This window comes from Moschus berezovskii, chromosome 25 (assembly GCF_049115385.1).
Source record: "Moschus berezovskii isolate FMDL1 chromosome 25, NW_MosBer_1.0, whole genome shotgun sequence".
NCBI classification, from domain to species: domain Eukaryota; kingdom Metazoa; phylum Chordata; class Mammalia; order Artiodactyla; family Moschidae; genus Moschus; species Moschus berezovskii.
Window position 1 is genome coordinate 43,141,483 of NC_142484.1, and position 20,494 is coordinate 43,161,976.

At 38.2% G+C, this 20,494-nt stretch overlaps 1 protein-coding gene across 3 annotated transcripts in view; it reads right to left on the reverse strand.

The window, feature by feature from the left end:
• Nucleotides 1-20,494, reverse strand: part of NOX4 (NADPH oxidase 4) — a 198,727-nt gene that overhangs the window by 95,709 nt on the left and 82,524 nt on the right. For all 3 annotated transcript variants that reach the window (XM_055416177.2, XM_055416176.2, XM_055416179.2), the window contains 3 exons: nt 19,922-20,138; nt 16,596-16,760; nt 16,409-16,471 (listed from right to left, as the gene is read on the reverse strand). In XM_055416177.2, the coding sequence (XP_055272152.2) occupies nt 16,409-16,471; nt 16,596-16,760; nt 19,922-20,138 (445 nt within the window). The remainder of the gene's footprint in view (nt 1-16,408; nt 16,472-16,595; nt 16,761-19,921; nt 20,139-20,494) is intronic.

Consider the following 20,494-nt stretch of genomic DNA (forward strand, 5'->3'; position numbering starts at 1 on the left):
TTGTTCCAAACCCTTTCCAGTTTTATATTGCATTGTTTCTCTTAGATTCACACTAATCCAGCTAAACCAACATGGATCAACTACTCTATTTTCTTGTCTCTTCATTTCCCCATATACTATTGATAATGACTTCATTCCCATTTCTCATACTGAACACTAGCAATTCTTTAAGACTTATATCAAAGACCACTTCTTTCATGAAGAAATCTCATTTTCCCATGCTACAAAAATTCTTAACTTCCCTGAAATTTCAAATTACTTGACTTTTACATCCTTTATTATGATTCCACTTCTTTAATTTAGTGTAATATTTTTCCTGGTATTAATAGACTTAAGTGTCTTGAGATCAAGAACTATTTCTAAATCATTATATATTCCACAGCATCTTACACTCAGCAGATATGCATTCAAGTATCCGTTAATGAAACGCTGGAGAATTATCCTGAGAGTAAATAAGGACTTTAGCAATGGGTGATTCTTCTAAAATTTATCCTTTCAACATATATGTTTTAAGTATTACAAAGTTACAGGAGCTCCTGCAATTTCACAAATGAGGACTGTTCTAAAAGTAAGACAGGAGATAATGAGCTATAAGTGCAAAATCCATCACAGTTGGTGTAACATCTTGACTCTAAACATTTTGACAAATATAACATTTCAGTATTTACTGTTTTACTTGAAGGAAAAATTAGTATTTAGTCATATATTTGCATGATAAAATATGCTAAATATTAAACAGAAAGCTCCTGGAAAAGTATGTGAATGAGATTTTTGCTAACTTCCATAGAATGTGTGCATTTATCTCAACTCCCTCAAAAAAAAAAAACCACTAAGAGAATAGTTTGGGAATATAAAAATATAGACACTACATGGGGAATAATGGAGAGATGTAAGCAAATTTTGAAAGATAAAATGTGGATGAGACGGTAGTTTGGGAACTGACTGAAACAAATTTCAGAGCTGAAATCCCACTATCTTCGAAAAGGGGATCACCTTGAGAACATCCTTCCTACACAGTAAGTTTGGGAAAACTCAAGTCTCAAAGAGACAACAGGAGAAAGCTGAGTTTGGACTTATAACTTTAAACAAAGAGAAGTGTCCATGTCTGTATTTGGGATAATGATGTCCCGTCACCCCAAGCACAAGCCAGGCAACTCTATCCCCAGAAAACCAAACACAAGTTGGACAAGCAGAGGTGGGACAAAAAGGGCTCAGGATGCAGGAACAACCCATACCATGGAAAGGAGTGCTGAGATGTCATTCACTTGCTCAGGAGAGGTTTAATACAAAATGGCAACTCACTCCAGTGTTCTTGCCTGGAGAATCCCAGGGATGGGGGAGCCTGGTGGGCTGCCGTCTGCGGGGTCGCACAGAGTCGAACACGACTGAAGTGACTTAGCAGCAGCAGCAGCCTAAGTGTCGTTTCACATCTACACCTCCCAAACTGAGCTCTACAAATCCTCATCATAACCTGCTGTCTCCACAGCCCTCCCTATCTTAGTTAATGCAGCTCCAGTTGCTCAGACCAAACCAAACCAAACCAAACCTTAACTCTTCCACGTCCTTCACATACCCAGTCTATCAAGAAATCCTGCTAACTCTAACTTTCAAATATATCAGGAACTGCCACCAGCTCCACTCTGAGCGTTGTCACACCCCGGCTGGACAACCACAGCAGCCTCCAAACTGGTCCTCTGCTCCTCTCCTTTCTCCCTTCATCTTAACACAGCAGCCGGAGTGACCCTGTTAAAAAGTAAGCCAGGTGACGTCCTTCCTCCACCCAGAGACCTGCAATGGCTCCTTTCTCTCTCAAAGTAAAAATGAAAGCCTTCGCAGTGTTATATTAACCTACCAAATCTGACTGCTGATTATTTGTCTTGGAGAAGGAAATGGCAACTCACTCCAGCGTTCTTGCCTGGAGAATCCCAGGGATGGGGGAGCCTGGTGGGCTGCCGTCTATAGGGTCGCACAGAGTCGGACACGACTGAAGCGATTTAGCAGCAGCAGCATGATTTCTCTGACCTTATCTCCTATCATCTTTCCTTTGTCTTAGTGTATTCCAGACACACTGATCTCTGACCTCCCCAACTCACTCACACACACACACACACACACACAGAGATACAAGTCAGCAGATATCAACTATAACTCAAGCTGAGAACTGACTGGTGTTTGAACAGAAAAATGACATGATCTGGTTTTCACTTCAAAATGATCACCCTGGATGCTTGTTAAGATTAAATGGTAGGTGAGTAAAGCAGACAGATGGAGAGCCACCAGGAGGCTATTGAGAGAGTCACAGATAGGACCTGGGTGACAGCCACAGAAATGGTGAATATACTTTGGAGGTAGAACCAAGAAAATCTGTGGGTGGATTGTTGACTATGCTTTAAAAAAAAAACGACAAAAGTCAAGAACGATGTCCAGATTTTCAACGTAAGCAACCTGGACAACTGAGTTGATATTAACTGAAGTAGGAGAAGATAGGTAAAGATTAGTTCAACTTTAGAAATGTTAATTTATGATGTCTGTTAGACTTCCAAGTGGAAGTTCCTTGTAGACAACTGAATATAGGTTCTTAAATTTCAGAGGTGGGGCCTGGGCTGGAGATATAAATTTGGAAGATTATAGTATACAGATACATCAAGATAAGATTAGATAAGACTGTTAGAGAAATGAATCTAGCTGGAGAGGAAAAGAAATTCAAGGAATGGACACTGGAGTATTCTCATATTTAGAGGTTAGGATGACGAGGAACAGCAAAAATAAAAAACTGAGTAAAAGTACCCAGAAACCTAGGACACAAACCAGGTGAGTGAATACCCTGGAAGCAAAATTAAAGCAGTGTGTCAATAAAGAAGTGATCAGCTGGGCCAAATGGTGCTGAAAGGTCAATCCAGTTGGGGACTGGGAAATGACCCTTGGACCTAGAAATAACATGGGCACTGTTGACCTCAAAAATGCTTAAGTAGAGTGGTATGGGCAGAAGTTGATGGACTTAAGAGAGAATAAGAGGAGAAGAATTAAAGAAGTGAGAAATGGGGCAGTAGCTGAAAGGTGACTTGAAGTCAAGAAAGGATCTTATCGATCATTTTCTCTTTGGTACCTAAGTACAAGGAAGCATTCAAAAATACCAATTGAATAAATCAAGTTTAATATTAAACAACAGGTTTGCTCTGAATACACTGACCTATTTGAGTCCATATATCATTCAGGCTCATATCAGGCACCGAAAGAATATTTTCTCCAGGAAAAAAGTCAAACTAGAACAATTAGATAATGTCAACTTTTCAGAGAATTCAGATACCCTGTTAAGTTTCCTGGACACTAGTGACCTTCTGGAGCGATTCCTATCACCGTGCCTGCTCTATGTTTAAGACACACTGTTGCCTTGCTAATCTATCATCTGTCTCAGCTGAGTTTCTAATGTATCTAAGCAAAAAATTTGTTAAACCCTAGAGAAAAGCAATTTTTAAGAGTCAAATAGATGAGACCAAACCCAAGATCAAAACAACTGATGCAGACTTTCTGGTTTTATTTAAATCCATGGAATTAAATAAATAATAAAAAAAATAGTTTGCCAGTCTTAACAAATCCATGGCCATTCTTGTCTGGTTTTCACTGAAAATGGGAAAGACTAAACCCAAGTGACTGGATGAAAGATGAAAAACAAAAAGCAGAAAAATGATGGGAAATACAGGCATGCTATGTAAAAGTACAGACAATAACAAACTAACAACTAGACCTTCCTGTGACTCATGGAAAAATATGTGAAATCAGGTTATCCAAGCTTAAAAATAATGAATCATACAACTTAGAATACAGATGTCAGGAAAGCACATGTGTAATTTTGGATAAAAACAATAATGAAAGGATATAGAGATATTATGAAAGCTTTAATCAATTAGTACCATAAAAATCATATTCTGTATTATTTGAGAATTCACATTAAAAAGAATGATAATTAATATCTACCTCAGTTAAATACTAAGAGATATGACACTCAGTAGTAAGCAATAGGTTTCATGCTTTCTTAAGTTTGGCCTTTTTAAAACTATCTCTGATTTACGCTTCAAATTAGATGAGACGTTTCCTTAATGCATTTGTTTTGGTAGAAAATCCAAACATTGGTAATTACAGAGAACAGCTAGAAAACACTTAAGAGATCAACTACTTGGTCAAAAATAAAATGAGAATTCTACCCAAGATTTTAAGCCAATAAAGACTGAAAGATGGAGAAGAACCAGAAAACTTGAATTTTGACTTCAATTTTGTCATCAACTGTGTTACTTTGGTTTCTTTGATCCTTTAAATAATTTATGCTTTAGGTACCACCTTCCCCCACAGCAGCCAAAGAAACAAGTAAATCTGCTGTTTGGACTACAAATTTGTAAAGTTCAAGAACTTCCGATAAACTAGAATTTATGTGTCTCAAGTTTGAGTTTTAAAAATAGAATTATCTCACAAAGGGTATATTTTAATACATCTTTTGTATATTTATAGTTATAAAAACATATATACATACATAAATTTAAATATATCTATCTGCTAGTCACTCAGTTGTGTCTGACTCTTTGTGACCCTATGGACTGTAGCCCACCAGGCTCCTCTGTCCATGGAATTCTCCAGGCAAGAATACTGAAGTGGGTTGCCATTTCCTTCTTCAGAGGATCTTCCCAACCCAGGGATCAAATGCAGGTCTCCTGCATTGCTCCAATACTTTGGCCACCTGATGTGAAGATCCAATTCATTGGATAAAACCTTCACACAGGGAAAGACTGAAGGCAAAGGAGAAGAGGGTGACAGAGGATGAGATGGTTGGATGGCATCACCGACTCAATGGACATGGGCGTGGGCAAACACTGAGAGATGGTGAAGGATGGGGAGGCCTGGCGTGCTGCAGTTCATGGGGTTGCAGAGAGTGGTACATGACTTGGCACTTGAACAACAGCAACATCTAAGAGTCACATACAGTGGAAACTGCTGCACTGTTCAAGTCCTCCTCCCTTCTCCCTTTGGCCAGTTTTCAGGATTAAAACGCTCATCTCCCCTATCTCCTAGCTGGTAAAAAGTGTTGCATGCTGAGTTCACTTCTGAGACTCTCCCGAGGAATCACCATTCACAGCAGAAAGCTTCTCCACCCATGTCTAAGCATCAAATCCAAGGACTGTAATTTGGGAGTATAAGGATTTGTCCTCCTGACTTCAAGAAAGGACAGTTCAGGACTATCATTTTCCTCCCAGAGCTCCTGTTGAGGCCTCTGTTACATCTACATCACAGCTGAACTTTTATCTTGCCTCATCTGTCCCTCACTCCTTACCACATGTGGACCTGTGCTTGTGTGTGTGGGCATGCTAAGTCACCCAAGTCATGTCCAAATCTTTGCAACCCCATGGACTGTAGCCCAACAGGCTCCTCGATCCATGGGATTTTCCAGGCAAGACTACTGGAGTGGCTTGGCATGCCCTCCTTCAGGGAATCTTCCTGACCCAGGGATCAAACCCATGTGTCTTATGCCTCCTGCATTGCCAGGCAGGATCTTTACTACTAGCACCACCCAGGAAGCTCTTGATCTAAGCACGCTCCCTGACAAATTTCTGGCATGCAAATCTCTAATTCCAACCTGTTTTCCTGGAAACCCAACCTGAAACATCCCATCCTAAGGGCTAGTAAACCACAAGAGGCACCACCAGTCCTTCAAATGACCATTTCTAAACCATTCTGTGGTCACAGCTCAATCAGTTATTTCATGACGGAGAAAGAAGCAAAAATACATTCAATTTAATTCTGATTGGCCAGTCAATATCAGAAAAAAAAATCATAACAATTTCTAACTGACTGAGAACTTACTGTGTACCAAGCACCACACTTAGAACCTAGTTACATCTTTTAAATTCATATTCAGAGCTACATTGTTGTTCAGTCACTCAGTAATGTCCAACTCTTTGAGACCCCATGAACTGCAGCAGAACAGGTTTCCCCTACCATTTACTATCTCCCAGAGTTTGCTCAAACTCATGTCTATTGAGTCGATGATGCCATTCAACCATCTCATCCTCTGTCATCCCCTTCTCTTCCAACTTCAATCTTTCCCAGCATTAGGATATTTTCAAATGAGTCAGCTCTTTGCATCAGGTGGCCAAAGTCTTGGAGTTTCAGCTTCAGCATCAGTCCTTCCAATGAATACTCAGGAATGATTTCCTTCAGGAGGGACTGGTTGGATCTCTGAGCAGTCCAAAGTACTCTCAAGAGTCTTCTCCAACACCACAGTTCAAAGCATTGATTATTTGGCGCTCAGCCTTCTTTATGGTCCAACTCTCATATCCATAAATGACTACTGGAAAAACCATAGTTTTGACTAGACAGACCTTTGTTGGCAAAGTAATGTCTCTGCTTTTTAATATGCTGTCTAGGTTTGTCATAGCTTTTCTTCCAAGGAGCAAGCATTTTCTAATTTCTTGGCTGTAGTTACTGTCTGCAGTAATTTAGGAGACCAAGAAAATAAAGTCTGTCACTGTTTCCATTGTTTCCCCATTTATTTGCCAAGAAGTGGTGGGACTAGACGCCATGATATCAGTTTTTTGAATGTTGAGATCCGGTTATTATTATTATCCATGTTTTATAAAGAAGTAAACAGAGTGTGTTATCTTGTCCAAGTACTAATAAGTGGTGGATATAAACCAAGTTGTTCAGGATTCCAAAATCTATGGTCTACACAACACCCTCTGATCTCCATCAACTTTAGTCACCAAACATGTGCCTGCTGGCTGTACCCTGAGAGAAGGCAAGTGCTATAGCAAAAAACAATCACACCATTTTGAAAAGACCCACCAAATCAGCATGCCTTCTTTATGTAGCAAAGTCAATGTCAAGTATAAGAAATGATGAAGCACTTTAAGTAATGAAAACGCCAATCTCTGGGTTTCTATTAAACCAGTGCTCAAAACTTAGGTTTATTTTGAGTGAAATTATGAAAAATACTACAGTGCTTCTGTACCTTATCTTTGCACCAACTTTTTCCCATTTTCAGTTGTAAAAGCATTATCTCCATTTTTATGAAGACCTACAAAATCTTCTAGAAGTAACACCCAAAAAAGATGTCCTCTTGATTATAGGGGACTAGAACGCAAAAGTAAGAAGCCAAGCGTTACCTGGAATAATAGGAAAATTTGACCTAGGAGTACAAAATGAAGCAGGTCAAAGGCTAACAGAGTTTTGCCAAGAGAACACGCTGGTAATAGCAAACACTCTGTTCCAACAACACAAGAGAAGACTCTACACATGGGCATCACCAGATGGCCAATGCTGAAATCAGATTGATTGGACTCCAGGTTCATCAAAACTATTTACTAATACAGTTTTGCCAAGAGAACACACTGGTCATAGCAAACACCCTGTTTCAACAACATAAGAGAAGACTCTACACATGGATATCACCAGATGGTCAACACCGAAATCAGATTGATTATATTCTTTTCAGCCAAAGATGGAGAAGCTCTATACAGTCAGCAAAAATAAGACTGGGAGTTGACTGTGGCTCAGATCATGAACTCCTTATTGCCAAATTCAGACTTAAATTGAAGAAAGTAAAGAAAACCACTAGACCATTCAGGTATGACCTAAATCAAATCCCTTACAATTATACAGCAGAAGTGACAAACAGATTCAAGGGATTAGATCTGATAGACAGAGTGCTTGAAGAACTATGGACGAAGGATCGTGATATTATACAGGAGGCAGTGATCAAGACCATCCCCAAGAAAAAGAAATGCAAAAAGGTAAAATGATTCTCTGAAGAGGCCTTACAAATAGCTGTGAAAAGAAGAGAAGCAAAAGCAAAGGAGAAAAGAAAGATATACACCCACTTTAATGCAGAGTTCCAAAGAATAGCAAGGAGAGATAAGAAAGCCTTCCTCAGCGATCAATGCAAAGAAATAGATGAAAACAGTTGAATGGGAAAGACTAGATATCTCTTCAGGAAAACTAGAGATACCATGGGAACATTTCATGCAAAGATGGGAACAATAAAGGACAGAAATGGCATGAACCTAACAGAAGCAGAAGAGATTTAGAAGAGGTGGCAACAATACCCAGAAAAACTAATCAAAAAAGGTCTTCATGACCCAGATAATCACGATGGTGTGATCACTGACCTAGAGCCAGACATCCTGGAATGTGATGTCAAGTGGGCCTTAGGAAGCATCACTACGAACAAAGCTAGTGAAGGTGATGGAATTCCAGTTGAGCTATTTCAAATCTGAAAAGATGATGCTGTGAAAGTGCTGCACTAAATATACCAGCAAATCTGGAAGAATCAGCAGTGGCTATAGGACTGGAAAAGGTCAGTTTTCATTCCAATTCCAAAGAAAGCCAATGTCAAAGAATGTTCAAACTATCACACAATTGCACTCATCTCACACACGAGCAATGTAATGCTCAAAATTCTCCAAGCTAGGCTTCAACAGTATAGGAACCATGAACTTTCATATGTTCAAGCTGGATTTAGAAAACGCAGAGGAACCAGAGATCAAATTTCAACATCTGCTGGATCATCGAAAAGGCAAGAGAGTTCCAGAAAAACATCTACTTTTGCTTTATTGACTATTCCAAAGCCTCTGACTGTGTGGATCACAACAAACTGTGGAAAATTCTTTAAGAGATGAGAATACCAGACCACCTGACCTGCCTCCTCAGAAATCTGTATGCAGGTCAAGAAGCAACAGTTAGAACTGGACATGGAACAATAGACTGTTCCAAATTGGGAAAGTAGTATGTCAAGGCTGCCTATTGTCACCTTGCTTATTTAACTTATATACAGAGTATATCATAAGAAATTCCACGCTGGATGAAGTGCAAGCTAGAATCAGGATTGCCGGGAACAATATCAATAACCTCAGATACGCAGATGACACCACCCTTATGGCAGAAAGTGAAGAAGAACTAAGGAGTCTCTTGAGGAAACTGAAAGAGGAGAGTGAAAAAGTTGGCTGAAAACTGAACATTCAGAAAACGAAGATAATGGCATCTGGTCCCATCACTTCATGGCAAGTAGAAGGGGAAACAATGGAAACAGTGACAGATTTTATTTTGGGGGGCTCCAAAATCACTGCAGATTGTGTGACTGCAGACATGAAATTAAAAAACTCTTGCTCCTTGGAAGAAAAACTAGCACCAACCTAGACAGTATATTAAAAAAGCAGAGACATTTCTTTGCCAACAAAAATCCATCTAGTCAAAGCTATGGCTTTTCCAGTAGTCATGTATGGATGGAAGAGTTGAACTATAAAGAGAACGCCAAAGAATTGATGCTTTTAAACTGTGCTGTTGGAGAAGACTCTTGAGAGTTCCTTGGACTGCAAGGAGATCCAACCAGTCCATCCTAAAGGAAATCAGTTCTGAATATTCATTGGAACAACTGATGTTGAAGCTGAAACTCCAATATTTTGGGTACTTGATATGAAGAACTGACACACTGGAAAAGACTCTGATGCTGGGAAAGATTGAGGGCAGGAGGAGAAGGGGATGACAGAGGATGAGATGGTTGGATGTCATCATCGACTTGATGGACATGAGTTTAAGTAAGTTCCAGGAGTTGGTGATGGACAGGGAGGCCTGCATGCTGCAGTCCATGGGGTCGCAAAGAGTTGGACACGACTGAGCAACTAAATTGAACTGAACTGAATCTTCATTTTAAAAATTAGATGAAATTCAAGCAACTTGAATTTGTGACCAATGTATATTTTATATATTTGAATTTTCCTTATATTGGCAGAGTATATTAAAGTTAAGTATTAGACTTTTCTAGCAGGGGAATTTACTTGACTTTCAATTTTCCACAATATTAGAAAAGTTGAGTAGTGTAGACAGTATAAAACTTTCAACTGCATATTTCTCCTGAAAATACATTTTTAGAGTTTCAGTAAATTTCTCTTTAAAACAATAATTATTTTTTGTTGACTCCAACAGATATGTCCTAAAGCAACAGGATTTTTAGAAATAGGAATGCACTGACCAAGGCCAGTAGGGAGGCAGGACACAGGCAGGGTAGAATAGCTGACAACGCACCTTTCAGACAGGCAGGTCTGTGTTTCTGTCTTGTCTGTGTCACTAATCAATTATGCTATTTGATATCTTTGAGTTACATTATTTTCTGCATCATACAGAGTTACAATACACATCTTTGGAATTGTAGAAGAATTAAATAATGCAATATTTTCAAAGTTTAAGAAGGAACCTCTTAGGCATTTAATTAGTAGGTACTGTTATCCGTGACAAAGACAAGATGTGTATAAAATTTTAGTGGGGTTTGGCATATGGGAAATCACTGTGTTTTGCTTTGTTTTATTTCAAAGGAATCCATAAAGGAACCAGCCAGTGAAAGTGCCTGAAAAGCAGTCATTTTACATGTAAGTGCCAAACAGAAGTAATTGAACAAAAGAAGGAAATGGCAGGAAAATACAGTAAATTAACATAATAGCATAATGTAAAATTTAGCCCAGAAATGTTTTTGCTTTACTCAAATTCATTTCCAGGCAGCAAGGCGATTCACCGCTTTCCCTTTTTATGAAAACAGAAACTCCTTTAGGGGATGATATGAGTGAGTCAGCTAGCAAAACCCCAAATCTGGGAGGGCTATAACTCGATTCCTAAGCCTACACAAAATGCATGGTACACAGATGGTCTGATGAAAAGAATCTTCCTTTGCCTTGAAAATTCTTCTGGAAGCCAACTATTGCTGAAATTTAAAATATCTATTAGATATAATTATTTTTAAAACAATCAAACCTTAAATTGAGGTTTAATAGGGCATCATCAAAACATATTTTTAAAAAAGATGTTTAAAACAAGGATGGATGTGAATATAAAACATACACTTGCAAAGACAAGATCTATTTTGACCTACAGGTTGCAAGGCAAACCTAAGAAATACTGAGAACATTTGGCAAATGTTGTTCAGTCGCTCAGTCATGTCCAATTCTTTGTGACCCCATGGACTGCAGCACACCAGGCTTCCCTGTCCTTCAACATCTCCTGGAGTTTGCTCAAAGGGATGTTCACTGAGTTGGGAATGCCATGCAACCTTCTCATTCTCTGTCTCCCTGTTCTCCTGCCTTCAGTCTTTCCAAGCATCAGGGTCTGTTCCAATGAGTCAGCTTGTCTCATCAGGTGGCCAAAGTATTGGAGCTTTACCTTCAGCGTGAGTCTTTCCAGTGAATATTCCAGTTTGATTTCCTTTAGGACTGACCGGTTTGATCTCCTTGCTGTTCAAGGGACTCTCAAAAGTATTCTCCAGCACCACAGTTCAAAATGTCAAATTACCAACAGAAATTAGGAACAAGTAATTTTCCATTGGTAGCCCTGAGAATGGGGCAGTAGAAGAGAAAAATGACCTACTGGCTCTGACCAGATGTTCTCAGTAAATTGTTTGCACTTGTCTTTGGTGGTTCTTCCCCAGCCACCTTTGTCACAAGTACATTTCCTGCTCCTTTTCATAGCTAAAGATAAATAGTCATCATGACCTTAAAGTTAGACTCAGAATCTGACTGGAAGTTGGCTCTTTGACTGAGAGTCATGTCAGCCATAGCATTTCTTGCTTCTCCTTAATTCCTCTAACTTTTTTTTTCTCTGCCTTTATCTTTCAAGTAAGAGATGGGAGGAAAAGATAAGCCATCTTCCAAATATTTCTCAAAGTATATCCCAAACACTGATTAGATATTAAGTGCTTTTCATTCTTTCAACAGATATATATTGTGTTACTCTGTGCACCAGACACTGAACTCTGAATGTTTCCTTCAAAGGGCTCCTGAATCTTACGGTCTAGGAAGAAATGTTAGTCATTCAGTTGTGTCCCATTCTTTGCCACCCCATGGACTGTAGCTTGCCAGGGTCCTCGTCTGAGGGATTCTCCAGGCAAGAATACTGTGGATGGTTGCCACACCCTTCTCCAGGGGATCTGCCTAACCCAGGGATTGAATTTGGGTCTCCTGTCTTGCAGGCAGATTCTTTACCATCTGAGAGACAGGCATTAAACAAGTAATTTAACGGCACTAATTGCTGAAGAGAATATGCAGTGTCTTAAAAGAGGAAAAGGTCAAGAGAATGTGTGGTACTTGGGGTGTGAAGACACAATAATTGGTTCCCAGGGCAAAGAGATTAGTTTAGACAAAGAACTTAGAGTGAGAAAGTAAAAACGGGTTAAAAAAATGGATGAGTAAAATTTATTGGGACTATTCATTAAAGAATGTTTGGAAACCATTAACGGGGTAAAATACATTGTGAATTTTTAAGTGATATATAGTAAACGCTGTTTTCCAAACTATTTTAAGTCCTTTTTCCTTGTTTTTCTTAGGGAATCTTCAGAGACCCATGTTCCTTTAAGAGAACCGAAGAGACGGCCTAGAAGCAGCAGAAAGAATAAGGAAAAATCTTGCCTTAATTGAAGAAAGTAAGAGAGAAGAAAAACTATGACGGATACAGAATCCCAGGCATCCACCCTTTTCGCCTCATCCAACACACTCTGATGGAGAAGGAAATGGTAACCCACTCCAGCATTCTTGTCTGGGAAATCCCATGGATAGCGGAGCCTGGCGAGCTATAGTCCATGGGATCAGAAAAAGTTGGACAGGACTGAGCAACTGAACATTAACAACAAAACTTTGAACCTTTTAGTCATATTTCTATACCTTGGGATTTCATCTCCCAGAGTTTGCTCAAATTCATATCCATTGAGTTGGTGGTGCTACCTAACCATCTCATCCTCTGCCACCCTCTTCTCCTTCCGCCTTCAATCTTTCCCAGCATCGAGATCTTTTCCAATGAGTCAGTTCTTCACAACAAGTGGCCAAAGTATTGAAGTTTCAGCTTCAGCTGAATGAATATTCCAATGAATATTCAGGACTGATTTCCTTTAGGATGGACTGATTTGATCTCCCTACTGTCCAAGGGACTCTCAAGAGTCATTTCTAGCACCAGTTTGAAGGCATCAATTCTTCGGCGCTTAGTCTTCTATATGGTCCAAATCTCACATCCATACATGACTACTGGAAAAACCACAGCTTTTACTATACAGACCTTTGTCAGCAAAGTGATGTCTCTGCTTTTTAATATGCTGTCTAGGTTTGTCATAGCTTTTCTTCCAAGGAGAAAGTGTCTTTTTAATTTCATGGCTGCAGTCACCATTGGCAATGATTTTGGAGATCAACAAAAGAAAATTTGTCACTGTTACTACTTTTCTCCCTTCTACTTGCCATGAAGTGATAGGACCAGATGCCAAGATCTTCATTTTCTAAATGCTGAATTTTAAGCCAACTCTCCTGTTTCACCCTCATCAAGGGGCTCTTTAGTCCTTCTTCATTTTCTGCCATTAGAGTGGTATCATATCTGAGGTTGTTGATATTTCTTCCAGCAGTCCTGTTTGTGATTCAATCTTAGGTTTGTGAATTTTGTTTGTAAGATTCATCCAGTCCAGTTTTTTTCATGATGTAATCTGAATATAAGTTAAAAAAACAGGGTGACAATATACATCCTTGACATTCTCCTTTTCCAACTTGGAACCAGTCTGTTGTTCCATGTCCTGTTCTAACTGCTGCTTCCTGACCTGCATACAAGTTTTTGAGGAGACAGATAAGTTGGTCTGGCATTCCCAGTTCTTTAAAAATTTTTCAGTTTTAACTGACCCACACAGTCAAAGGCTATTGTCAATGAAGCAGAAGTAGATGTTTTTCTGGAACTCCTTTCCTTTCTCTGTGATCCAACAAATGTTTTACAGTTTGACTCTGGTTCCTCTGCCTTTTCTAAACTCAGTTTGTACACCTGCAAGTTCTCAGTTCATGTGCTGCTAAGACAAGCTTCAACGATTTTGAGTTTTACCTTGCTGAAATAAGTGAAAGTGTTAGTTGCTCAGTCTAATCAATTCTTTGTGGACATATGGACTGTAGCCTGCCAGGCTCTTCTGTCCTTGAATGCAATTTGGTAATTCATAGAGTATAGTACAATAGTTTTAACATTCTTTGGCAGTGCTCTTCTTTAGAACTGGAATGAAAACTGACCTTTTCCAGTCCTATGGCCACTGGTGACTTTTCCAAATTTGCTGACATACTGGGTGCAGCACTTTAACAGCATCATCTTTTAGGATTTTAAATAGCTCAGCTGGAATTCCATTACTTCCACTAGCTTCGTGCACAGTAATGCTTCCTAAAGTCCACTTGCCTTCACACTCCAGGATGTATGGTTCTAGGTGAGTGATCACACCATCATGGTTATCCAGGTCATTAAGACCTTTCTGTATAGTTCCTCTGTGTACTCTTGCCACCTCTACTTAATACCTTTTGCTTCTGTTAGGTCCTTATCATTTCTGTCCTTTATAATGCCCATCCTTACATGAAATGTTCCCTTGATATCTCCAGTTTTCTAGAAGAGATCTCTAAAAAGAGAAAGTCTTTCCCATTCTATTGCTTTCCTCTATTCCTATTGTTCACTTAGGAATGCTTCCTTTTCTCTCCTTCTAGTTTCTAGAACTCTGTCTTCAGTTGGGTGTATTTTTCCAAGGAAGTATATATTACTTCCTTACCTTTCACTTCTCTTCTTTCCTCAGCTATTTGTTAAGCCTCCTCAGACAACCACTTTGTCTTTTTGAAATTTCTTTTCCTTTGGGATGGTTTTAGTCATTACCTCCTGTACAATATTATGAACTTCCATCCATAGTTCTTCAGACACTGTCTACCACATCTAGTCCCTTGAATCTATTCCTCATTTCCACTGTATAATCATAAGGGATTGGATATATAACTCCTGCTTTTTCGTTAAACATTTGAAACTTTCTCTCAGTTTGTGTTATTTCTTAAATACAAATGTTTCTGGCCTAGCCATCTTCACAAGTACATGCTCTCAAGGGGCAAATTCACACTGCAAATAAAAATTATAATACTTGCTAACATATATTGACATATACTTGATACTTTTCACATTCCAGGTTGTGTTCTACATGCTTTATTTGTAGTAGCTCATTTGAACTCATAACGTGTGTGTGAACAGCTACTGTTTTTATAATAATATTATACTAAGAAATGAATGTACAAAAAAGATGAAGCAACTTGGCCAAGGTTTCAAAGTTTTCAACTTGAATAATACATCACATTTAACAGCGGTTCCAATAGGGGCTTTCCAGGTGGTGCTAGTGATAAAGAACTTGTCTGCCAGTGCAGGAGACATAAAAGACAGAGGTTCAATTCCTGGGTCAGCAAGATCCCCTGCAGAAGGGCATGGTAACCCACTCCAGTATTCTTGCACGGAAACTCCCATGGACAGAGGGGCCTGGAGGGCTACAGTCCATGCGGTCACAAAGAGTTGGACATGACTGATGCTACCTGCACACAGCACAGCCAATCCCAGCAGAACTCCATCTCTAAACTTTAGCACGTCAACATGCTGTTTTTCTGGACCTCCCCACATAATTTGTTCAATTCTAACATGTAAACATGTGGTCCCTGTCTCAGTTACTTTTGATAGAAACTGAATAAAATCTTAACCTCCATCATCAATGGAAAATATTAAATAAATTACACTGCGTTTCTACTGTGACATACAGTGATTAAAAACAATGAGGCATTTGCAAATACAGTAACATGGGAAGTTGTCCATGACCTATTGGTGAGTGAAAAAAGAAAACTTTTAAGACAAGGGATCCAGCAAATGAATGGTAGATACCCATAAATGCCAAAGAATGTAAGGAAATATCTGCAAGACCATTTGTGAAACTCAAGAACAGGACTTGGGAGCAGGGAAAAGAGGAAAAGTTATGATGTGATCCTATATGCTTCTGAATTATTTACTTTATCCATAATGGGCTCATGCCATTTGTATAAGGCAAAAAATAACATTATGGAATGGGCTAACAATATTTGATGATACCATGATTTAGCTAGATTTCCCCGCCTTATTTGTTCTATTGTATTTTTCTGACTTTATTTTCCTTTTCCTTCTCCATACACAGCCCCGATGCCAATTACACTGAGATTTTTCTTTTCTAAACATTTACTTATGCTTCCATCTCAACCCACAGTACTCTATTTCCTTAAATTTAATCTCTCTAAAGAAAATCGTGCACACTTTATAATTTGGTACATATTTTATGAAAGGAAGAGTCCAAATATTCCTGCATTTTGAATCAAAAAGATTTCATACATTAAACACACTATTTCCTGCAGTTTAAATTTTTAGAAAATAATTAACAGTTACAAAGTTTCTGTATAAGTAATTATATTTCTTGTAAAAAGATGGTTTTCTTAAACATTAAGGATATTGTGACAGCCTTGAATGATTTTTAGAATGAGGTGGAGTGCATACACACACAAAGAGAAAGATGCATTTCATTCTAAACATTAGAAAAATCAAAAAACAAGTTTCTTACCATTGTGAGAGTAAATGGATGGTTTTCCAATGCAGACACACTGGGACAATGTAGAATAATGTACTAAAAAGCAAAAAACAATTTTTAAATAACCAAGAAAGAAGTTCAAATATTTTAATAATGCTAATTTTGAAAAAAAAAAAAAACAGATAAAGGGTATTTTAAAACTTGCTGGACACTGACTCACCTGGCCAGGTCTTGCTTTAAAATTTTCTTTGACCATTCGGATTTCCATGACATCTGACGGATGACTTGTGACTGAGATGATAGTGACTGGCTTATTGCTCCGGATACACCTGTAAAGCCTTTCAGCACAATATAGGCACAAAGGTCCAGAAATCCAAAGCCAGGTCTAATGGAGAATTTTTGAAATACACTTTAAGAAATACTTGTGTTATAGGACTCTTTATATCCTGCCTCACTGCTTATTTGACATATTACAGCAATGATAATTTAATCTGGAGTGAAATAACAAAGTGTAAAGAAAAATGAATAAAAAGCAACAAATAATCATTGCAACTTACTGAAACAAGAGTAAAGTATAAAATAGAAGGGAAAGTAATGTCAGGACCCTACCCTCAAGCCACTATCAAGCATACAACTACCATTAACAGGTAGTTTATTGTTTCACATATCCTTCTGGGCCCACAAGAAATATATGTTGTATATATACAATATCTTTCTCTAAAGGAAGAAGAGAAGTAAAAGCTCAAGTAAATCTGGAGTATTTTAATAAAAAATGTACCAGTCTAAAAAAAAAAAAAAACACAGCACCAGTCTAATATTTGTTTAAAAAAAAAAAGAGAACCCTAGGTACTTTTAATGCACACAATATGCATGCATAATATACATATACAAAATGTATACGCAATGTAAAATATGTATATGTACATATTTTTAAATATGGGCATACCATATGTGTTGTTCACAATTTACTTTTACATAATATAACAAGAAAAGGAGATACTATTTAGAATTTGGAAACCAAGACAATTTTGCATGTATGCTGGAGGCATAACGCTGATCCCAGGATAACTGCATAGCCTGGGTGGTCAGCCTATCTCCTGTAACTACACGCTTTATCTCCCTCAACACTTGGAGGCGCCCAACCCAAATGTATTTTCATGGTCACCTTTTAAAACCTAATCTACAGTGTTATTCCAGAAGGTCCTTCTTCCATGAAGGTCATGCCTGCTCCTCACATTTATTGGGTTGGCCAAAAAATTTATTCAGATTTTTGCATTCCCATCTTATACGGGTCAGGAAGCAACAGTTAGAACTGGACATGGAACAACAGACTGGTTCCAAATAGGAAAAGGAGTACATCAAGGCTGTATATTGTCACCCTACTTATTTAACTTATATGCAGAGTACATCATGAGAAACGCTGGGCTGGAGGAAGCACACGCTGGAATCAAGGTTGCCGGGAGAAATATAAATAACATCAGATATGCCAATGACACCACCCTTAATGCAGAAAGTGAAGAAGAACTAAAGAGGCTCTTGATGAAGTGAAAGAGGAGAGTGAAAAAGTTGGGTTAAAACTCAACATTCAGAAAACTAAGATCATGGCATCCGGTCCCATCACTTCATGGCAAATAGATGGGGAAACAGTGGAAACAGTGGCTGACTATTTTTCTGGGCTCCAAAATCACTGCAGATGGTGACTGCAGCCATGAAATTAAAAGATGCTTATTCCTTGGAAGTAAAGTTATGACCAACCTAGACAGCATATTAAAAAGCAGAGACATTACTTTGACAACAAAGGTCCATCTAGTCAAGGCTATGGTTTTTCCAGTGGTCATGTACGGATGTGAGAGTTGGACAATAAAGAAAGCTGAGCACTGAAAAATTGATGCTTTTGAACTGTGGTGTTGGAGAAGACTCTTGAGAGTCCCTTGGACTGCAAGGAGATCCAACCAGTCCATCCTAAAGGGGATCAGTCCTGGGTATTCATTGGAAGGACTGATGCTAAAGCTGAAACTCCAATCCTTTGGCCACCTGATGCAAAGAGCTGACTCATTTGAAAAGACCCCGATGCTAGGAAAGATTGAGGGCAGGAGGAGAAGGGGACAACAGAGGATGAGATGGTTGGATGGCATCACCGACTCAATGGACATGGGTTTGGGTGGACTCCAGGAGTTGGTGATGGACATGGAGGCCTGGCGTGCTGCAGTTCATGGGGTTGCAAAGAGTTGGACACAACTGAGTGACTGAACTGAACTGAACTGAACATCTTATAGAAAAACCCAAATGAACTTTTTGGCCAACCCAACAGTTAGAAACTGTTTGCAGAGTAAGCATCACAGGACAAGCTCTGCCACTTTGGGACAGTTGCTTAGCCTTTGGGCATCACACAAGTAAATGGGACTCACAATACCTGCCTTCCCTAACATAAAGCATTGTGTGAAGCCAGAAAACTCTGAAGATTGTAAAGCTTAAAAGAAATCTAGAGGATTGTTATTAATAAGAAAACAAGACTAACACACTCATTCCCAAGGCATCTACAAATCACTATCTTTCGACTCCCCTTTCTTCTTAAAACAGACATTCAATTTCACTATTACCCAACTTTCATTTGGTAGAGACACAGAATACAGGGTGTAATACCCATGTGGGCAGCTCCCATGGCTACAAGGGAAGATTATGACTCTTATTAAACTACTAGTTGAGTATTTGGGGAAGAGCAAGAGTATTTTCTGAGAGCAAGATTACTTGATTTTGTACTCTTCTTCTCCTACATGTTAATTTATAGAGGTTGGTCAGAGTATATTTACATAGTTAATCCACAATTTCCTCATCAGAAAATTAAAGCTGACAATAATTGCTTCAAAGAGTTATTGTGAACATTAAAAAAATGCATATAATGTATTTTAGCACAGCCCCAAGCAGATAATATCAAGCATTCAATAAACTGATTTTACAACTCAGTATTTATAATATTATACATAATAGTGTACCATAATAATATTATACCATAATTTCCTCATCAGAAAATTAAGGATGATGGTAATTGCTTCAAAGAGTTATTGTGAATGTTAAAAAAGCATACAATATATTTTAGCACAGTCCCTAGCAGATGATATTAAGCATTCAATAAATTTATTTTACAGCTTAGTGTTCATAATATTATACATAATATTATACTATACTATAATAATTATTAGTAGTAGTACTAGATTTTTCACTATTATTTTTCTTATTCAACCTACTTTTCTCAATGCATAAGGAATGTATCTTTCTTATGGCAAGCACAATTTGCAAAGATCATATGATGAGTTAAACAGGAATTTTCTATATTCTGTAATATCATAGGTCTATCTCATTGAACTGTAGGCTGCCTATTATGGAATAACACATACTAAATTTCCTACTGAAACAGCCTGAAACATTCTCTTCTGTAGGAATAACTGCTTTATTACCTTCAAAAACATGTTTAAATGCAATGTTGATCAATTTTTTATGGGAACATGGATTTTGCAGAAATCAGTAAAGACATAGGACTAATCTGACCTGTGGAAAATTAGCTTGGAACCTGGGCTCTTCCATACAAATCTTCACAGATGTGTTCTGGGTAAGTTCATCAGGCTTTGAAAATCCTCCAGGAAAAGATTCATAAAAATGTTCTGAGAGATGCTCTGGTAAATGAGTATTCTGGTAGTGGGTTCCATTAAGATTAATGCAGCCAGGAGGGTGGGTATCTAAATTAGTTTGATACTTCAGCAGCCCTCTAAAATTCATAAAAAATTTAAAACAAAGAGATAAAAAGGAAATTGAAATCAAAGACACAGCATAATAAAATAACCTTTTTTTCTTGTTGACTTCCACATATTATTTATTCAAGGAGTGTTTCTCATATATCTTATATAACAGTAATTGAGAAATCTTAAAAATCTTAACAAATTCATTACTATGGAACTAAATTAAAAAATTTGGTTCCCCTCCCCCAAAATATGCCATAAATACATGGTAGGGAAGAGGCATGCAAACTTTCCAAATGTTCTTGAATTTGACAGCTTTTATTTCAAGTCTATTAAGCATTTATACAATCACATAGAAGTTTTCACTTCAATAAACTCTATAATA